Source organism: Tursiops truncatus, chromosome 17 (genome assembly GCF_011762595.2).
Source record: "Tursiops truncatus isolate mTurTru1 chromosome 17, mTurTru1.mat.Y, whole genome shotgun sequence".
NCBI classification, from domain to species: domain Eukaryota; kingdom Metazoa; phylum Chordata; class Mammalia; order Artiodactyla; family Delphinidae; genus Tursiops; species Tursiops truncatus.
The window spans coordinates 32,866,151-32,887,114 of NC_047050.1; the positions used below are offsets into that span (position 1 = coordinate 32,866,151).

Below are 20,964 nucleotides of genomic sequence, written 5' to 3' on the forward strand. Positions count from 1 at the left end.
CTACCCATCTTAACTGTTAAGCTTGCCATCAGACAAAAATTTAATTATAAAACGTTAGAGCTGAGGAAATTTTAGAAACTATCTACTCTCCAGAGGTATACAACTTTAATTTAGTGGTAAAAATCACTAGGAGTGATTTAGGAGTCTATCAGACCTGAGTCCAAATTCCACATCTACCATATTTTGGTGAGCAAATAACTACTTCTGAGGCTCTGTTCCATGTATGCATTATGGGATATCATAATAATACATACATTAATTGTATGACTATCAGGGAATGAAATGACACAATCCATTTGCCATGGTCGGCTAAGTAATTTGCCCCAAGTAAGCACTCAAGAGATTAGCCAATATTCATAGCGGAGAGATGAAAACAAAACTCTGGGACTGATGCCTACCTTAGTGGCCCCAGTGGTCATAATGACTTTCTTCCATTCAGCCTGCTCTCTTCTCACTAAGACTAAGGAAGAGAAGATGAACAAATTAGGAATAACAATTTGAAAATGGTTTTATACTCCCTGAATGAATGGAATTATAATAAAACGATTCATGAGTTCTGCAGAAACATGATGAGACTTTAGATCTTTATGTTAGTTCTCTACAAAACCAATTGATGGCCCTAGGATGTACCTTCTCACCCAGCCCCTTCCTTACCAGGGTCAAATATCATTGTAAATGGAAAAGTCAACCACACATAATCAACAAGCTAAGTTACAAGCCAGTGAAGTCTCAGAGCTTTGATAGAGAAAATTCAGATTTATCATTATAAGTGAAAATAAGATGATATGAAGAACTCAATCTAAAAAATATTACCTGGAGATCTATAATCTCTACAATAGTGCTATAAAAAGTAAAGAGCTAGAAATCTATTTAGATGGTTTTCCTTATAAGAAAGCACTTTCTGTATAACTTTTAATGTACTACTGATGAGAACAATTCAACAAAATTCAAATAAATATCTGCAGATGTCCTACGAGAAGAAAAGAACAGAGTTAGATGTGACAGGGGATAACTGGACTTCAGGATGAGTAAGACCCTATACTTGACCTCAATAAATTAACATGAAATACAGTGGATGAGTCATGTACAGAATGTCAGAATTCTAAAAGGCCAAGCTAAGTACCAAAAGGAACACGTGGGGACTCTTAAGAAGGAAATAAAATATTGGTTAGTTGATTACGAAAAGGCAGAAGGGAGTAGGTTCCCTTTGGCTGCTCTTTGAAGAGATCACTTCCTTTCCCCCCTAGTCCTGAGGCTAGGGTGGCATGGGCAATAGAGGAATGTGGGGACTGAGAATCATTTCTACTCTCACCAGAGTGGCTGGAAGCAGATTTTCTTACCAGGATGTAGTAGTATGCTAATATGTAAGGGTTCTTGAGGTCAGAGAGAAGGGTTTGAATACTCCGGCTCCATCTCTTGCTGTGGGTCAAGTTTCTTACCTTTCCAACACCTCGGCGTCTTTATCTGAAAATTGGGGGCGATGATAATGTCTCCCACCTGAGTGTGAGAACTATATGATACAGTGCATACGCAGGGCTAAATTTGGTGCCTGGCAAACAGAAAGTGCTCAGTACGGCAGGCGAGTGTAGTGACAATAAAGGCAAAGATGACGGGGGTAGTGCCGGTGTTGCTTCTGCCCCCAGAACAGGCTCTGACTGGGACAGAGTTAAAGCACCTTTGGGTTCATGGGGGTTTATATATAAGCAACGGTTGATCAATGTGAGCTGGTTGTCCAAATGATTATGTGCAATCTAAGAAAAAAATGGGCCTCGGATCTGCTCAGCTACTTAATAATATTAGCAGCGGTAGTAGTCAAAGAAGCTAAATTTTATTACGTGTTTATATGCCAAACAACGTGCTGAACGTTTTAAAAGGATTTACTCACTTATTATAACGAGGCTATACGCTAGGTCCTGATAATGTTATTCGTCTCTTTCAGATGTTGACTGAGCCTCAGACGGGTTACAAAAGCACCTAAGATCCTGTTGTCAGTACATGACGGAAATGAGTTCAAATCCAGCCTGTCTGACTTGTTCTTAATCACTAAGGTATGAAATTAAGCATGTTGCCCTTTGCCTGATTCTCCTTCTGAGGCCTGAATATTTCACTTAGCTCTCTGAGTGCAGAAGAGAGAAAATTCTCTCTCCTTGACCCAACTTGACATCAATATCCAACTCCCCTTCTCAAAGTGGGTTGCTTCAACGAGCAGCAATGAATGCCGGGTCGTGGACCAGTCACCTTGATGACTAAGAGTCAGACACTACGGAAAGAAAATGCTCTGTGACAAACCTACCCTTGTACAGAAACAAGACAGAAATGGGGGGACAGGGCAGAAGATAATGGAATAAGGCACATACGAAAAACAGCAACTGGCATCGTGATAGTAATAATAATAATAATAGTAGTAGTAGTAATAGTAGTAATAGTAGACTTTACTATGCTCTAGGCATTGTATTAAGTGCTTCATTTTAACATTGAAAACAAGTCTATGGGGATGAAATATTATTAACATCACTTTATAGGCAGGAGTATTGAGGTTCAGGTAATCAGGTAAATTACCCAAGCTCATATGGTCAGCAAGTGGAAAGCAGAGATTTGAACCAGCACCTACACTCCTAACCATTATGCTATAACCATTATGCTGAAGACATAAGAATTCCAATGGTCTTTCCCCATAACCCACTCCTGCACTCCAGACTTAAATAGTCCAAGATCAAGAGAGAGCAAGCTTGGAGTTGCCACTCTTCAGTGAGTGTCAATCATTTCAAAACAGTCTATTTGCTAACAAGATGCAGTTCCTGTAATAATCTTCTCAACCAGCTATCAAGAAACAGGAAGCAAAGATTCAAGTAACAGTATGTTCCTACTTACGAGGAAGGTGGGACAGCACAGTCGACACTGGGCTTAACTGTTCTGCAAAACGTGGTCCCAGTAGGCATACACGCTGGTACATTTTCCCCACCTACCAAATACAAAAGAAGTATTTCATTTCCATGTTGCTCTTCAAAGTTCCACCTCATTCGTGCCTGTCATTCATCCTCTGGCCTCTTCCTGTCTCCATTTCTGTACAGAAAGGTGCTGAATCTCTGCTCTCGGATACGAAAAGGGTGTGTTAGGAGAGGGAGCCATGGTACCTCGATGTCTTTTTTTTTTCATCTTAATTCTATTATGCCAACTCCACTGAACTTAATTAGAGTGAATACAGAATTACACAATTACCCTCTGTTCTAGTCTTCAGATGTTATATTTTGATAAAATTTACTACATGCTGCTCTCCCCTTGAACACCAGATGAACACTAGAAATGGATGTGTGTTGACACAAAATCTGTTATAATTACAATTCAAGTATAGCTTACATAATGATAGTGTTAACATAAAATTATAGATGTGTAGAGACAACGTGGTCATGCATTTTTTAGTATATGTACATGCTTAGACCAATATCTGTTAGCAGAATGAAGATGGAAGAGAATTTTGGTTAAGCCACAAAGGCTGTTTAAGGACTTGCAGATAGCTAAGGGGAACTCAAAGACCAGTAAGATAATATTTCCCCTGCCATGTTTGCAATTGCAAAGTGAAGGGAAGATGTGAAAGCAAGTACCCCTATGGAAATTACAAGACAAGTACATTTTTTTCCTTGAGTACCTGGGTAAATGCTTAAATTCTAATGTATATCAGTGATGCAAATTTTCAACTGAGTTTGATAAATCATAAAATAATAATTATACATATATGTATATAAAACGGCATGGAACTAGACAGTTCAGAATTACTTCTAATTAAAGAGGTACCCTATGACAACTAACTTAAACCTTACAAAATATGGTTCCAAGTACCCTATCAGAGTGAAAAGCAGGAGACTGAAAGGTTTAGTAAATGTTTGTAGTCATGGTGTCTTAACTAAAACTACTGTGTCACAAATACTATTAAAATAATTGTGACATTTTATTCACTTTTACTGCAAACAACAAAACAAACTATAGGTATTTTTTCATTTCAGGTAATTATTTTAGCTAACAGTTATTAAATGTTTTGAGAAGACAGAGTGCTAATTGCATTACTTCATTTTATCTTTAAAATAGCGCTTCCATGTAATTATTCTTAATATCTCCATTGTATTAAAGTGTATCTCTAGTTTAGACCTTTCTTCAGAACTGCAGACTTGTGTATCCAACTGTGTACTCAGCATCTCTACTTGGATGTCACGAAAACATCTCAAATCTTATACCTCCAAAACTGGTCTTTACTCCCCCAAACATGCTCTACCCCAAACTTTTTCCATCTTAGGTGACAGTAACCACACCTTTCCAGTTCCCCAGGCCCTACATCTCGAATTCACCCTTGACCCCCTCTTCCTTTCCATTCTTGCATTCAATCTACCACGAAATGCTGTCACAACTTTCCCAATGTGCCACTTCTGAGAATTACCAGCCGCTAGCAGCCTGGTGCAGGCCACCAACATAGACCTCGAGGATCCTGTAGTCGCCTCCTGAGATTCTCCCTGACTCCACTCTCTCCCCACATCCTCAAGACCACAGATAAGAGTTATGCTTTTCAAACAAGAGACAGTTCATGCCACACCTCGGCTAAAATCCTGCCCCTGGCTGCCTACATTTAGAGTAAAAGACACAATGCATGTGATGGCCTCCCAGGACTCACCCAATCCATCCCATCACACATCTGACCTCCAGCCCTCCTGCTGTCTCTTCCTCCCCACTGACTAAGTCAGCCAGGGTGGCCTCCTTGATATTCCTCCAAGCTGCCCGGCATATTTCTGCCTTAGAGTTTTGGGACTGGTTATTCTTGCTCCCAGGGAGTGGTCTCCCCATCATACATTCTGACAACTCCCTCACTTCAAGTCTTTGCTCAAATGTCAACTTATAAAATCCACCCTGACTACCCTATTTAAAATCAGAACCTACCTGTACACTCCTCCAGCACTCCCAACCCAAGCCTCTTCAGTGAGCTTCACATCCTTTTCCTTATCCCGTAGCGCCCATCAACCTGTGACAAAGCATAGAGTTTATTTATAACATCCGTTTCCACACGAGAGTGTAAGGAGGGAGAAAGCATGCAAGAAGGAGCACGCAGGCAAAGGCTCTTGTCTCATTTATTCATTGATACGTCCAAGCATAGAGAACAGGAAGATGCTTGATAAATAGTGCTGAAAAAGATACAGATGAGGAAACTAGTAGTAAAGCTCAGAAAGTTTAAGTAACTTCCTCAAGGTTCTAGAGCTAGAAGAGGGTCACAGTAGAATTCACACTTGAGGATGTCTAACTTCAAATCTCTTAGCCTCTCTGCTATCTTTTTTTTTTTTTTTCTTCTTTGCGGTACGCGGGCTTCTCACTGTTGCAGCCTCTCCCGTTGCGAAGCACAGGCTCCGGACGCGCAGGCTCAGCAGCCATGGCTCACAGGCCCAGCCGCTCCGCAGCATGTGGGATCTTCCCGGATCGGGTCACGAACTCTCAACCACTGCGCCACCAGGGAAGCCCCTCTCTGCTACCTCAAGTCCATGCAATTTAGGATTTGTTTTAATCAGTGCCATTGACATTCTCACTCCACTGAATAGGATCACTAAAGTCTTCTCTGTCTAGATTTATATATATATTTTCCATTTAAACAAAGGAAACAGAAGAGGGGAATTCATCATGGGTTATTCTGGTAGTTTTACAGCAATGTTAGCAATAATGACATTTAAGTAATAGTGATATTTAATGATAGCATAATAATAATAAAATAATAGCTCTTAAATGTATTGAAGAAGAATCGCATGCTAAACTCAGTGCTAAAATATTTCCATGTATATTTTGTGCAAAATTCTTATGAATATTCTATCAGATGAGCTTGATGTGTAACTCCACCAGGCATACTTCTCTTATTCTGCTTTCAAAGATAAGGAAATTGATGAGAAGTGTGGTAACCGTTTGATCAAGATGAGACTGGTAATAAGTTGTGAGTATGAATTTAAATTCAGGTCTAACTCCAGAATTTGATTCTCAATCCATACATGAAAATTCTGATAATTCCTTTGATAAGGGTATGTTCTCTCCTGAAAACATCCCCCATTATGTCTGCCTGTGCTCATACCTTCAGAACACAGTCAAGTTTGAAACATGATAAAAAAGTTTAAATAGTGTGCTTTAATAAATGGAAATATCTTCATCTAAACAATAACACAAAAAGGCAGGCTGAGCCCTTTGAAGTGGCTTCGTTGCTATCTTCCATCCAGAACAAGAGAAGGAATCAACAGCTGCAGAGTAAAGAAAGCATGAAACCCAGAGATGGAGGATTCTGTAAATGACCAATTACAAGACTATTAAGCCACACTTTCATAGCAAGAGGCAAAATATTCCATTAAACTGAAAATTCTTCTACCCCTCACTCCAAGGCCCACACAAACATTAATGTTGCATTTATTAGGATGTATTTCCTGTGCTCTATCAACTTGACTTTCAGCAACTGTATTAATACAGTCCTTTCGCTTTGCACATATATCTGAATGATGGATTCCATTACTGGAGTTTTGTAGAAAGAGTGAATGAAGTAAAGTTTGGGAGGCGCCATCATAATCCATAATGATGGGCACTGAATCAGGACAAGAAGAAACCTCTCTTCTCATTTATTTGAATGAAAATTCGACTATATATTTATTGCCTCTGTACAGGGCCATGTGTTGAATAATGGAAAACAAGCATCTTTCATTTGGAGGTAGGATTTGTGTGCTCAAGTTTCGATGGGCCTGCAGAATTAATCTTGTTTTAGAAATGAAATAAAATGTAATTTCTTAGTGTAAGTAGATGTGGTTAAGCAACTGGCAACTTTGATGTCTTTGAATCACTGCAGTTTCAGGTTAGGCAAATCTATAATTATTTCAAGCACTTCTTTATTGGTGCAACAATTGAGCAGTATACATAGTGGTCAACAACCTGGGCATTGTCAGACGACTCTAAGTTTGAATCTAGACTTTGCCACTCACCAGCTATGTGACTTTCAGCTATGAGAATCACTTTCTTCAGCTTTACACTGTGGATTATTATATGCCCTTTGCAGAACTACTGTAAGAACTAAATGTATATGGGCACAGTGGCTCATAGTAAGGGCTCAAATTAGTACTGTGGTCACTACTAGTAGTACTGAAAAGAAATTAGAACTTCTATTCTCATAAAGTGGGATATGTGTCCCTTTATCATTGTAATTTCATATCATTTTACTTTTGACCTTATAATTTAATAGCTTGATCCAAGAAACATTTAGCAGTAAATATAATTGAAAGAAGATTACCTGTCAAACATGAAATACTGTAGTATCAAGTGTGCTGGCACAATACTCTTCTCAGATAATTAACCTGTAAAAATATGTTATTGTCTTCTTTTTAATTGAGCACATTGAACATATATATTTACTGTGCCAATTGGCGTAAGGTCCATTAATTAATCAGTCTAACTATATGTTGCATAAACGTCTTCTAAACATAATCATATATGTATTTTATTTGTTGGGAAAATGTGTTTGAGATTGTTCTTTTCTGCCTATTTAAAGTAAAAGAGGATGAGAAGTAGAGTTAGGCTTAATGTACTTTGTACTCCATTATGCCATGAAAATGCTTCTGTGCCCTGGAGACAACAACAAAAGATTTGCTTTAATGACAAGAATCAAGTATGTTCTAAAGCTTCCAGGTAGGAGGCGTATAGGTTGCAGTTTATATCAGAAGTATTTGCTCTCTCTCTCAACTGCGTCTAGATGGGAAAGATGTGGTCACAAATGCTTCAAGGTGATATAGTAAATGTTGGAAAAGAGGGGGGTAGGAGGCAGAGTTTTGAATATCTCAAACCTGAGCTAGAAGGATTTTATTTAAAGAAAATAGCGGATATGATTTTTCACTTAAGGAAGCAAACCTGACATTAATGTAGGAAATTAGCTCTTTTACCTATGATGCTTTCAAATGCACATGGCTGAAAACAAATTCAAAATAGTCAAAGGAAATTTAAAAACAAAAACCAAACAACAACAACAACCTCAACAAACAAGTACTAGAAATTCAGGGATGCAGCCATATTCAGATACAGTTGGATCTGGACGTTCCAGAGTATCAGCAGGGTTCCAGCTCTCTCTCCATCGCTCAGCCCTGCTTACCTCTGCAAGACTTTATTTTACAGAAAGTCTCTCCTTGTGCTGGATGATCACTGGGAGTCCCAGAGTCATATCTCCCCAGCTTAGAAATTCCAGAGAGAAAAGACAATTCTTCCATTTTGCTCTGAGACAAAAGTCCTGGGGAGCAGTCTGATAGACTTAGCCGAGGTCAGATGCCTACCCATGAGCCAATCACCTGCTTTACTGGAGTTCAGTCCCTGGGCGACTCATCCCCGGGGCCCGTCAGGAGGCAGGATGGCATTATCTGGCAGTTCTCCAAGAAAAGCCTGCTGTTTTTGTAAGATGAAAGGGGAGAGGACATGGGTAATGAAACCTGTATCTGCTTCTGTAAAATCCACAGAATCTTACTCCCTGCCCTGTGTCGATGACCATGCAGTAAGCTGACCCAGGAGGTCATTTTTCCCACAACAGTCTTTCTATATATGACTAAGGAACACACTGGTAAAAGAATATGGGAGAAAGTCTGAGTATGACAAGTCAGCTAGACCGATATTAACTAAAAAAGCTGCGTGAAAATATCCTTAAAAAGTTGCCCCCAACTCACTCAAAGTCCAAAGTTGGAGCTGGAAATACAATGTCATGGAGTTTGGATAAGAACAGGTTTTCTCCAAGCTGAACTATGACACAGAGATTAGAGACTTCTAGAAACTATACTTTTCCAAAGAAAAAACATCACATGAGAAAAATGAGGCCTAGAAAAATTAAATGACTTAAGCTAATTAATGGCAGGACTGAGACTAGAGTATACTTTGTGTAATTGACTATGGCCTTTTTTTTTGTTTCTGTTTTTGTTTTGTTATCACTTCAGAACGAGACAAACTTAAAGAAAGGAAACACAACCAAAACTCAGTGGTTGGAAAAGAGATGGATGTGAACGCCCACTTGGTTCTTACGTATAAAGTTACCCCTCGCAGTGTTTTGGAGGAGAAAACGCTGGCTCTTCCCAACGTTGGTTACATACACAAAGATTCCAAAGACAAGACAAGTGCTTTGCAAACAAAGTAACTAGAACCAGCTCAGGCTTCCCCGCGCCGGGTCCTACGTTCCACGGTCAGAACCACCAACTGTATCCCCCCGGGGAACAAGGTGATTCAGAAAAGCTGGCGCCTTCAGAGAAGTGAGAAAACTTAGCCGGGAAGAGAGTCAGGAGGAAACTTGCTCAGCTTCTTGCTGGGGTCTGAAACGATCCCAATAGAGTCTTTAAACCCCTCAGGTTTCCCCAATCAAGCACCCTCGCCTCCAACCTGGGCCACCCCAGATCTGACTATCAGACGACAGAAGTCTGCGGACGCACGGAGAGCTGACCACCCCACGACAGGGACTTACGCGCGGCCGCACCCACTCACCCGCCGCTCCCCGGGAGACGGGAGACCAGCCCGGGGTCCAAGTCCTGGGTGTGGCAGACTCGCCCCTCTCCGGGCCCGGCTCCAGCTCACCACGCCGCGGCCCGCCTGGGCGCCGCCATGTTGACCACGAAGGGGGCCTCGCGCCAGAGGCCCCTGAGCGGGCGCCCTGAGCGGAGCCGGAGCGCCGGGGAGGCCCAGGTCGGCGCCCTACGTCCCCCGCGCGCTCGCGCCCCGTCCACGAGCGACGAGAGTCCCGCACGCAGCGCCCGACCCAGGCTTCCGCGGAACTGGCGCCCCGCGCAGCCCGCACCGCGGCTCAGGCGGCGCCGAGGGCGGCCCGGGCGGAAGAGCGGGCGCGGGGCACGCGCTCGGTAACCTGGCAACGCGGAGCAACCCGGCGTCCCCGGCGAACCCCAGCCCTCCACCGCGAGGAAGCACGGACCCCCGCACCCGCCGCCCAGCCCTCGCCGCCCCTCGGTCGCTCCGCTCGCCGCTGCCCGCTTGCTATGGTCTTTTAAATCCATGATACGACGTCTATAAGTAACAAATCCGTTAAACCCTAAATGTTTATGATATTCAAGTAATCCATTTTCTGAATTATTCTTGAAGATAAAACATCCAAAGACTTCTTAATTGTATGGGTATACATACATAAAATACACGTGGAGGTAACTTGAGGGTAAGGGGCTAGGTATTATAAGGGGCTACGTATTATTTATCTTTTTACCTCGGACAATGTTCAGAATGGTGTTTTGTACCTAAGAAGCACTCACGTGTTGAATGAATCAGAATTGGTTTGCCATTCCCCACTGCCTTTATCTCACAGTAACAGAAACATAAAGTGGGCAGAGCAGAAACGACGGCAAATAAATTGTCCTCTTAGTCACAGAATGCAGTTTCTAGAACTTAAAGAATAATTAGTAGATTTTGAAATAATTTTGTTTTACAAAAATTTCGTAAGATGGAAATACTCTAACCTTAAAGCTCTCGATAAACTCTAAAGGAGGGCTTTAATTGGCTCTTCCTGAGTCAAGTGTTTATTCCTGGGCCGATAACTGGGGCCATTGTCATAATAGAAAGTGTGATTTGTTACCAGAGAAAGAGGAAAGTGACGCTGGGCTTGCAAGATATTTATATCTTCAGCCAGAGTGTATAGGATCTGGAACTTAATTGGTGACGCAGTATTTGTTTGAGATTATATGAATGAAAAATCTTTGTGTAAGAGTGATTAATCTAAAACTTGGCCAGTCATTGTCCTAGTGTCATATTAAATTGCAGGAGAATCTAGTTTTAGGCACAAAGATCATAAATATAAAATGTGTTCCCAGGTTTGGTTCTGTGTAGTCAGTAATCTATACTCACCCACTCATTAATAAAAATGAAAGTTAAGGACTCAGTCCTAACTTATATGCTTAGCATTGTATTTTGCTAACAATCTCAGTTTTATTTTCTTTGTTCTCCCCTGTCCATCATCTTCTGCAGAAAATAATGTCTCCACTTTCAATTCCCTGTCTATTTAAATCCAATTTGTAATTTATAAAGTTGTCCTCCTTAAGGGCTGCTGCTTCTGCCACAGTAATGTACTCTGGCCATTATTATACGCTTCCATCTTTCATGGAGGTCTCCATCCATAGGTTTTGTTTTCATAGCTTTTTTTTTTTTTTGGCGGTACGCGGGCCTCTCACTGTTGTGGCCTCTCCCAATGCGGAGCACAGGCTCTGGACGCGCAGGCTCAGCGGCCATGGCTCACGGGCCCAGCCGCTCCGCGGCATGTGGCATCTTCCCGGACTGGGGCACGAACCCGTGTCCCCTGCATCGGCAGGGGGACTTTCAACCACTGCGCCACCAGGGAAGCCCTATACTTATGATTTTATATTTGCTTATTTACTTTTGTCTCCCCCCTCAGCTCAAGAGAGACTGTATTCATCTGTGTTAATCACTGCTGTGTTTCCTGAACATGCCTATACATCATACTGAAGAATGGTGCCTGAACTTTGGTAAGGGATCAATCAATTTTCTTGGCTGGATGAAGAAATGTGTTCATAAATTAATGAACAGATCTTCGGGGCTTCTGACTTGAGGACTAATGGGAAGAGGATGGCAAACGGTTGGGACAGGGTACTGCAAGAAGTAGTATTTGGAGTACTCTGATAGCTATCCTAACAGATAAGATTGTGTTCATTTAAGTAGTTCTAATGAGAGAGCTGGGAACTAGGGACACACAGCATTAAGGTTTTTATAATGCATTCTGTAGAGTTCTTTTTAAGTCTGTACAAATATCATTGAAAATATATGCATACATATACACCTCTGTTACTTTACTTAGCGCTTTACGAGAGCCCCTCAAGGAAGGGGTAGTAGCAACTCTCAGTATCCTTCCTTTATGATGAGCTTAATTTAATCAAAGTTACATCATAATTTATTTGTAACTGTGAAACTAGACTTAGTTATTGAATAGACCCTCCCTAGGAACGTATGACATTAATAAAACCAACAAAACTTTGTTCAGTTTCCAATGATAGACACTACAGACTCAATTATGGGCCATCCAGTTTAATGAAGGGAAGAAGTGATTGAACAAATATAGAGCAAACAGAATATGAAGTTTTATCCTCCATTAATATTAGTAACGGATAGTGTGGGCTCCAATGCCTTCAAGATAGCTTGAGACCATCATCTCTGTGTCATGGGCAGGGGGATGTTCAGCCAGGATGTCTTTCACTGTCACTGAGAAAAATTTCCATAATATATAATGATACCTACTGAAACTGATATGGGGCATTTGGGTAATAAGGAATCCATTAGCATATTTTTCCGGAAGCCTTGACTACAAAATGAAGACAGTAGATTTGGACACTTTCAGCCATGAAGAAGTTGTTTGGATATTCATCTTTATGCCTAATGAAATAAGCTTATTTCATCTCTGCAGCTTCCCATATACCATTTTCCCACCTCTGTTTTATGTTTGGAAAGACTTTTAGAAATTGAAAGTCAAGTTAAAAAGTGAGTGACAACTTAAATGATATATGGAATATTTTGCTGACTTACAAGAGCATGCAGAATTAAATATGACCCAGTTCAAATGTTTATTTTCACGTGTATGTTGAGGTGGCGTTTCCAAGGTGCCAGAAAATGAGAATTCACCTTCCAGTGTGTGTTACCAGTTCTGTTCATTGCACAGAATCATCTTCATAAAACATACTGTTTTCTATGTACCTGGTATATATCTCAATTAGTTTGAAGAATTTCTCAGATACCTCTTAATATGTAGTGCTCCAATTCCAATCTTGCCATGTCTTGTACCAGTGACACAGCACACAGGAGTTTTATTTCTCTTTATTTCTCTGGGTTGTTCAGAACCCAATGAAAGAACAATGGAATGGGATCCAAGAGATCAGGGTTCTTGTCCCAGATTTACCATAAAATAATTGTGTCCTCTTGGGAAAATTATAGTCTTTCTAGGTCCCTTTTCTTTACTTTGACAGAGCTGTACTAGATGACCCGAAATAATACAGCCCTCTTTCAGTAGTAGCTTAGATGTTATTGGTATTCTGAAACAAATGAAGACAATGACACATGGAGCTGTGCAACATCTCTGTAACTCTGTTGTCTTAGAGTTGCCTCCATTTTACAGATGATAAGATGACTGTGCATAGAAGTAGATGTTTGGAACCAGCGGTTCCAAAGTAAGTGGAGGTAAACCGCACATTTCCTTCCTTCCTGAAGCTCACTTAGCCAAAACATAGGCTTCTGAATATTAAGCTGTAAAGCATATTATCAGTACATTTTAAAAGAAGCTATTCTTCTAGGATTTCCAGTTAATAGCAGGAGGTTTTGAAATTCTTAAAAGATCATCTAATTTTGTGAGATTTACAGCTCTATTTTCCTGTCAAGCAAGTTGTATTAGTGCCAGATGTATTAGCTCATCTGAGCTTCTGGATGCTTCTCTGAACCTCTTGAAGTTTTCTTCTTGCTATCTGAAATTCATGCCAGATAAGCCTTTTTCTAGAGCGTATGTACAGACTTGTGTATTTTTATATAGGAAAGCGATGCAGTGAGTCAAGTTGGGGGTTAAGCCCTCATTCTCAGAGTGGTATTGAGCTCCTGGTGAAATATAATCATCATTTCCTCAGAATCAAAAAGCAGTTATCTCAGGTATAATCCCATTAACTATTTATACATTTACGTATGATACATGTATTCATTGTACCTATGAGGTGTGTTCTCTTTGGGAAGTACAAAGCTCTTAGAGACATAGGTTGTTCATTTTTTGCTTTCCCACAAATAGACCCTTGAGCAGGAAGGTCTATATTTTACTAACATCTAGAACCAGCAGTTAACACGGTGTCTAAGATGTAGTCAATAAATATGAAATAGATAAATGAACACATTTTTATGTAAGGGCCAGGACATGGACAAATAGAAATTTTTCATTTTCAGTCACAAAGCAACAATAGACATAATAATGATACAGAAAACAAGTGCTACGGTCATTCAAAGAAGGCGTAGAATAGATAGAAGGATCTCCTCTATGGCACAGGGAACTATACTCAATATTTTGTAATAACATCTGTATGGGGCACCTGCTCCACACCAGGCCCTATGACAGGTGCTTACATACTTTCCCTCTCCCCCATCCTATGGGGAAAGTACCTCTGCTATAGATTTAACATTTGCCTCCCCCATTAATAACTCTTTTAAACCTTATTCACATTGCATCAAAGGGATGCTTTGATGCAATGCTGAGGTCTTCTCAGCAAAGCTCTTGGGAATTTGGTATATGAGGATCCACAATAGCGATCCATTTCATCGGTGTCAATCTTTCTGGACAGTTTGGGTGGAAAGGACAATTCCTGAAGGTGCGATACCTTCAACGCATGTACTAGCATTGGGTCCTGCTTGTGTGTGTGTCACCGACTTCAGCCTTGCTGTATCAATAATAGCTAAGATACTGTAGAGTTGAGAGGCTATTTAAGTATTTATAGATATATACATAAGATAAAAGCACCTAACTTTTTTCTTCCTATTGCTTACTTTCCACAGCAGTGTACACACCACACTTTAGGAAACAGTGATGTAGTCCAATTTGTCTTCTCATTTGAAGATGAGAAATGAAGGTCTGGAGACCTTTCATTGCTCAAGGTCATTCGAGTGTTTAAGGGCAGGATGCTGGGGTTCCTAACTTCCAGGGAACCTAACTTTTCTCTGAAATAATACTGCCCCTTAATCTCTTAGTACATAAAACAAATATTGGTGACCTCGTGACATGCCAGCCCTTGGGTGAAATGGAGATCTGTGACTGGCTCTCAAACTTTTAAGAAATGGGAGTCTAGAAAAAAAACCCCAAAACAGTCATGCAAAGACTCACTGGGCTGGAAGGGGAGCCCGTGGTCGTCTAGCTCAGTGCTGGGCTGAACCCTGGATCGTCCAAGGAGGGTCTTGGAGGCCTCTCTGCAGGCCAAGTAGTCAAGGCATAAGGGGGAATCAGGCAGGTTTGCTTCTGTTTCTTCATGTTATTTTCATGTAAGATAGCACTGAAAACTTCAAAAGTAACACTGGAAATGTGCTGTGCTTGTCCATTTTCATCTTATAGGTAATGACATGAAGGCTCAAAGGGGGATCATGTTTTTCTAGTTAATAACAGACAACATTCCTCATCCAGCATTCCTATAGCTTAAAAAAGCAATAGAGGCAAGTGGGTCCATGAACGTGGGTTTTGTGGTCACGCAGATTTGAACTTGCATCCCAGCAGGGCTTGAATGGAGTTTTTCTCTCCAAATTAGGCAAATTGCTTCTCCAAGGCTCATGGGGTGGTCAGTGTTGTTATAGGGGAGTGAGGTAAAAGCATTTTCTTCACCATATCCTGCCCCAGACATGTTATCTGAAAGGAAGGAAGGAAAAATGGGAGGGATATATGGAGAAAGAGGGAGGAAACTAAGGTGGCAGAGAACATTCCTAAAAGTCCTCCATGTTACTTCTGCTGTTCTTCCACACGCTCCTTGGGACCTCGCTTGCCAACAGAAATGTTGATTAAGCACTCTGGTTCTTATGCACTTTCTGCATTGGGAACACTTATAGTTAGGTTTCAGGACTCTGAACTCCCCAAACTGGGGAACTTGTCATTAAAAGGTCCTTTTAAAAAGCACAAGTGCTCCAAAGTTTAATGGCATTAGATTTTGGCAATGATTTCTTGAATATGACACCGAAGGCACAGGCAACAAAAGGAAAATAGAGAAATTGGACTTCATTAAAATTTTTAAAACTCTGTGCATCAAGACCCTATCAACAGAGGAAAAGGGCAATCACAGAATGAGAGGAGATGTTTGGAAATCATATATCTGATAAGGGATTAATATCTAGAGTGCACAGAGAACTCCTAAAACTCAACCACAAAGCAAACAACCTGGCTAAAAAATGGGCAAAGGACTTGATTAGACATTTCTGCTAAGAAGATACATAAATGGCCCATAAACACATCAAAAGATGCTCAGCATCACTGATCATTAGGAAAATGCAAGTCAAGACTACAGTGAGACACCACCTTACACACATTAGGGTGGCTACTATGAAAACAAAAAATAACAAGGGTTGATGAGGATGTAGGAAATTGGAACCCTGTGCACTACTGGTGAGAATGTAAAATGGTACAGCCATTGTGCAAAATATCATGGTGGTTCCTCAAAATTAAAAGTAGGATTACCATATGTTCCAGTTCCACTTCTGGGTATATACCCAACATAACTGAAAGCAGGTTTTCCAAGATACTTTGTATACCTATGTTCATAGCAGCATTGTTCACAATAACTAAACTGTGGAAGCAACCCAACTGCCCACTGACAGATGAATAGATAAGCAAAACGGGGTGTATACACAACAGAATATTATTCAGCCTTAAAGAGGAAGTTCTGACACAGGCTACAACATGGATGAATCTTGAGGACATGATGCTAACCTACCAGTCACAGAAAGACAAATGCTGTCAATTCCACTTGTATGAGGCACCTAGAGTGGTCAAGTTCATACAGACAGAATGTCGAATGGTGGGTGCCAGGGGCTGGGGGTAGCAGTTGCTGGAGGGCAGAGAGTTCCAGTTTTTCCAGAAGAAAAGAGTTCTGGAGATTGGCTGCCGCACAACGTGAATCTCCTGAACGTTTCTAAACTCTACACTCATAAGTGATACGATGATACAATTTTATGTGCATTTCACTACAATTAAAAACCAAACATGGACTTCCCTGGTGGCGCAGTGGTTAAGAATCCGCCTGCCAATGCAGGAGACACGGGTTCGAGCCCTGGTCCGGGAAGATCCCACATGCCGCGGAACAACTGAGCCCGTGCACCACAACTACTGAGCCTGCATTCTAAAGCCTGCAAGCCACAGCTACTGAAGCCCGTGTGCCACAACTACTGAAGTGCATGCACCTAGAGCCCGTGCTCCACAACAAGAGAAGCCACCACAGTGAGAAGCCCACACACCGCAACGAGGAGTAGCCCCCGCTCGCTGCAACTAGAGAAAGCCCGCGCACAGCAACGAAGACCCAACGCAGCCAAAAATAAATAAATAAATAAATTTAAAAATTAATTTAAAAAACTATTAAAAAAATAAAACACCAAACACAAGTGGCCCTCGGAGACACAGTAAATATTTTTGTCGTTCACAGTTTAGAGCTGCCTCATTGTCAGGGTGCTAGTCTTCAGTCAACTAGCTGAGAACTGGTACGGAGGGGATGGGAACTTCCATGAAAGAGCTTCTGAAGCTAAGTAGCCTGGTCCATTTCCTAATTTCTTCAACGAATATCTGAGTGCTTGCTGGAGCCAGTCACTGTACTTGGTCCTCGAGATAGACAGCTGTGAAAACATTATACAGAGAGCCTTGCAATCTGGGAGTGAGAGGTGGGGTAGGGAAGGACCCGCAAATGAAAGCATGGAAGTTTTTAGCATGTTACCAGATGATGCAGGTTACGGGAACAATAAAGCATCAAAGGGAAAGAGGGCTACCCTAATTAGAAGGGGACATGTGGACAGACCGGAGAGAGCAGCCCCTGTAGATACGGAGAGAAAGAACATTCTAGGCAGAGAGAATAGTAAGTGCAGGAGGCTATGGGGAGGGAGCTGCTAGGAACAGCCAGGGACACCTCACCAGTGTGTCTGGAAGGGCTTGAGGGAAGGGGAGGGACGGTGTGTGTGTGTGTGTGTGTGAGAGAGAGACAGAGACAGAGTGGGGGGATGGGGAGGGGGAGAGAAGAAGACTGCTTTTATTCGAATCCAGATGGGAGCCTCTGAAGGGTTTTGAGCTCCGAGCAACACGATCTGACTTAGGACGGACGTACCAGGATCACCGTGACCACTGTACCTAGAACGGATTGAATGGGAGGGGGCAAAGCAGAAAAACGCATTTGAAAGGGGTGCACAGAAGGGGAGAGCAGGGCTGGTGGGACCTGAGGGGAGAGGTTTTCTGTCTCTTGCAGGGTGCCGGCTAGGGTTTAGTCTGGGTGTGGCCGCCCCGCTCCCCGTCTGCAGCACTCTGCCCTCCTCACCTCCTGTAAATGGAGGCTAAGTGCATCCTTGAGGCTCTCCCAGAGAGTTGATGGCCTGTCTGGGACAGTCCTGAGTCACAGCCCCTTGGCTGTCACCAGCTCCAGGGATGCTCCTGTCCTGAGCATTAACCTCCCTCAGGAGGAGTCCTCATTCTCCAGGGAGGAAATGGATATCTCACTGCTGCGGGCTCTTAACTCCTGTAAAGCTGCAGGACAAATGACTTCGCTGAACATGCTTCATGCAGGGAAGAATGGGTAATCTCAGAGAAGGGAATAAAACTTCTCAAAACTCCGAACCGGGGGATTGCAGAGAAGCTCGCTGTTTTCTGTCTTGGGTGCGTGTGTGTGAATCGGGGAAGGAGAGGGCGGGCACCGACTTGGGTCTCGGTTCGCCCCCGTGGACCATTCTTCCAGGGCAAATTTTTCTTAGCGTCACTCGATTTCCTGAAGTGGCAGAATGAATACCCAGTGTAGAAAAGGGGGAAGAAAAACGTGTTAGTTAGCATGAAATATGGTCATCTGATGACTTGTCCATTATGTATTTGAGGAAGCGAAGATTCTGAAGACCTTCACCTACTCAAGGAGAGGAAATTGCCTCTGTCTAGACCAGAACCTCTTACTTTTGCCACTGGTGACATTTTGTGTCCGATAATTCTTTGCTGTGGGCTGTCCTGGGCATTGTGGGATACTCCTACAGTATCCCTGGCCTCTGCCCAGCAGACGCCAGCAGTCCTTCCCCAGCTGTGACAGCAGAGATGGCTCCTGAACTTGTCAATTGTCCGGGGGGCAGGGAGCTGGGGGGAGGGGGGCAGAGTTGCTCTGGGTTGAGAGCCCCTGACCCAGGCTCAGCAGGCACATGGGTGAAGTCAGGACTGTGTATGTCATGTCCTCTCTGGCTAACAATAATCGATGGAGTTAAAACTAATAGTGGCTTCTGCTTGGTCACTGGGACAGCAGAGCATTCACTGTTCTGCCTTGAGAGAACAATTTTCCTGTGTTTTAACTAATAAGGCCCTTGTGATGGCTGGATTCTGGGCACCCCAACTAATAAGCGTGCCTATAAGGCAAAGAAACCAAAACCAACGTCCTCCCTGATTGCCAGGGAGGGGGCATGTTTTCTTTCCCCTCCCTCTCCTGGATCCATGCAGTAATTAGCCAAAGTAAAATGAATATTAGCTCATGCTTAATTGCCTTTACAGTGTACTCGCCAGCACTGATGCAGTAGTGCTAAAGCAATGTATTTTAATAAATTTTTTTAAATTTATTTTTATTTTTGGCTACCTTAGGTCTTTGTTGCTGCGCGTGGGCTTTCTATAGTTGTGGTGAGCAGGGGCTACTCTTCGTTGCGGTTCACGGGCTTCTCACTGGGTGACTTCTCTTGTTGCAGAGCACTGGCTTTAGGCGTGTGGGCTTCAGTAGTTGTGGCACACAGGCTCCGAAGTTGTGGCACACGGGCTTAGTTGCTCCACGGCATGTGGGATCTTCCCGGACCAGGGCTCGAACCCGTGTTCCCTGCACTGGCAGGAAGATTCTTAACCACTGCACCACCAGGGAAGTCCCCAAAGCAATTATTTTTTTAACTCTATGGCTTTAAATAATCCTTGGCTCTGAAATTCCCTGTACCCCTCAGCTACGTAACCACAGGCCCCTCTGCCCTAAATCCTTTTCTTACACTTTGTAGCTTTTTAAGCAACGCCCCTCTTCAGGAAGACATAATCCCTTCTCTGTAGAAAACATGAAAGACCTGAACAAATCAAGATTTCTCCATGGAGAATTCAGCTAGTCCTGAGCTTAGCTCCAAACAAGGAAATCCAAGTCTACACCAAGCACGCCATTACCCGGACTAATGCCTGACTTGAATAACAAGCAAATTATTGTGCTTTTAATTGTACCCTGCTGGGTCACAAAGCACGTGTGAGAGAGGAATGTGCCCAGCTTCTCCAGGAGAAACAGGTCAGGCCTCTCATCCTCCTTTTCTGTCACCTTCCCCTCCCCCTTTCCAATCGTTTCTCTTCTCAGCAGAGCAGAGGAACAAAAAAGAGACAGCTAAATTATGTTTAAAATGGAAGAGTCTAAAAGAAGAAAAACGGCGGTCAGTACTGACTTGGGAGAGGGTGCATTATCTATCCACAGCCTCTGCAGTGTGGGCCATTTGAGGACAATCAGTGTTCCAACCGGCTTGCTGGAGGGCGATATCTGCGAGCCTAAACCAGGCTTTCTCAGCCTCAGCATGACTGCTGGGTGGGGTTGGATGCTTCTTTGCTGTGGGCCTGTCCTGTGATGGAAGGACTTTTAGCCTCGCGTAAGCTGTGACCATCCAAAGTGTCCCAAGACACTTTCAAATGTCTCCTGGGTGCAAAATTGCCCCTGGTTGAGAACCACGGCCCCAAGCCCTTCCATATTGGGATGTACTTGCTCTCTCTCCCATTCTCCCCCCCCCAACACAAAACCCAAGAAAATCATGGTTCCTGTGTTAAAACTGGGGAGATCAACGTGCTCTTCATGTAGGTAGAATGAGCGGAAAGGAAAAAGACGCTGACTTGTGTGTAGTCAGGGGACAGAGTGGGAACCCCCTCAACGCCAAGACTGAAAAGAGTCTTAGGATGTGGGTGTGTTTCTGGCTCCCTCTGGGAAGTGGCAATGCCCCTGGTTGAACAAGCCAACATTCGAACGCCTCTACCCTGTGCACTTTGGAATCGGGCTTGCTGTGGGCGAGATGAGGAGTGATGGCGAGGCTGCAGAGATGAAGGCGCCTCTGAAGGTGCTGACTGTCTCCTCCCACACTACTTGGGACAGGGGAGAACTACCCAGCTTCGGAGAGATACCCATTGCTCAGACAATGACGATCCTGTCTTGGACCTAAACATCGGGATGAAAGAGGGCTACTGACAAAACAGACGTTGTGCAAGCATGGGGTTGCACTTTC

General features: G+C 42.8%; 2 protein-coding genes and 1 long non-coding RNA gene across 3 annotated transcripts in view; 1 reads left to right on the forward strand and 2 right to left on the reverse strand.

Annotated features, from left to right (window-relative positions):
- The window catches only part of LOC141276835 (uncharacterized), an 87,136-nt gene extending 77,111 nt beyond the window's left edge, over nt 1-10,025 (reverse strand). Inside the window, exons 1-3 of the mRNA XM_073794251.1 lie at nt 9,914-10,025; nt 9,502-9,816; nt 399-460 (exon numbers count right to left, since the gene is read on the reverse strand). Of these exons, the coding sequence (XP_073650352.1) occupies nt 399-460; nt 9,502-9,816; nt 9,914-10,025 (489 nt within the window). The remainder of the gene's footprint in view (nt 1-398; nt 461-9,501; nt 9,817-9,913) is intronic.
- On the reverse strand, nt 5,012-8,309 carry LOC141276909 (uncharacterized). Its single transcript, XR_012327252.1, has 3 exons — nt 8,138-8,309; nt 7,286-7,349; nt 5,012-6,254 (listed from the first exon to the last, which is right to left on the reverse strand). It is a non-coding gene; the product is annotated as an uncharacterized lncRNA (long non-coding RNA).
- Nucleotides 10,026-20,754: 10,729 nt separating the features above from the next.
- The window catches only part of LOC117308646 (metabotropic glutamate receptor 7-like), a 28,160-nt gene continuing 27,950 nt past the window's right edge, over nt 20,755-20,964 (forward strand). Inside the window, exon 1 of the mRNA XM_073794252.1 lies at nt 20,755-20,799. Within this exon, the coding sequence (XP_073650353.1) occupies nt 20,755-20,799 (45 nt within the window). The remainder of the gene's footprint in view (nt 20,800-20,964) is intronic.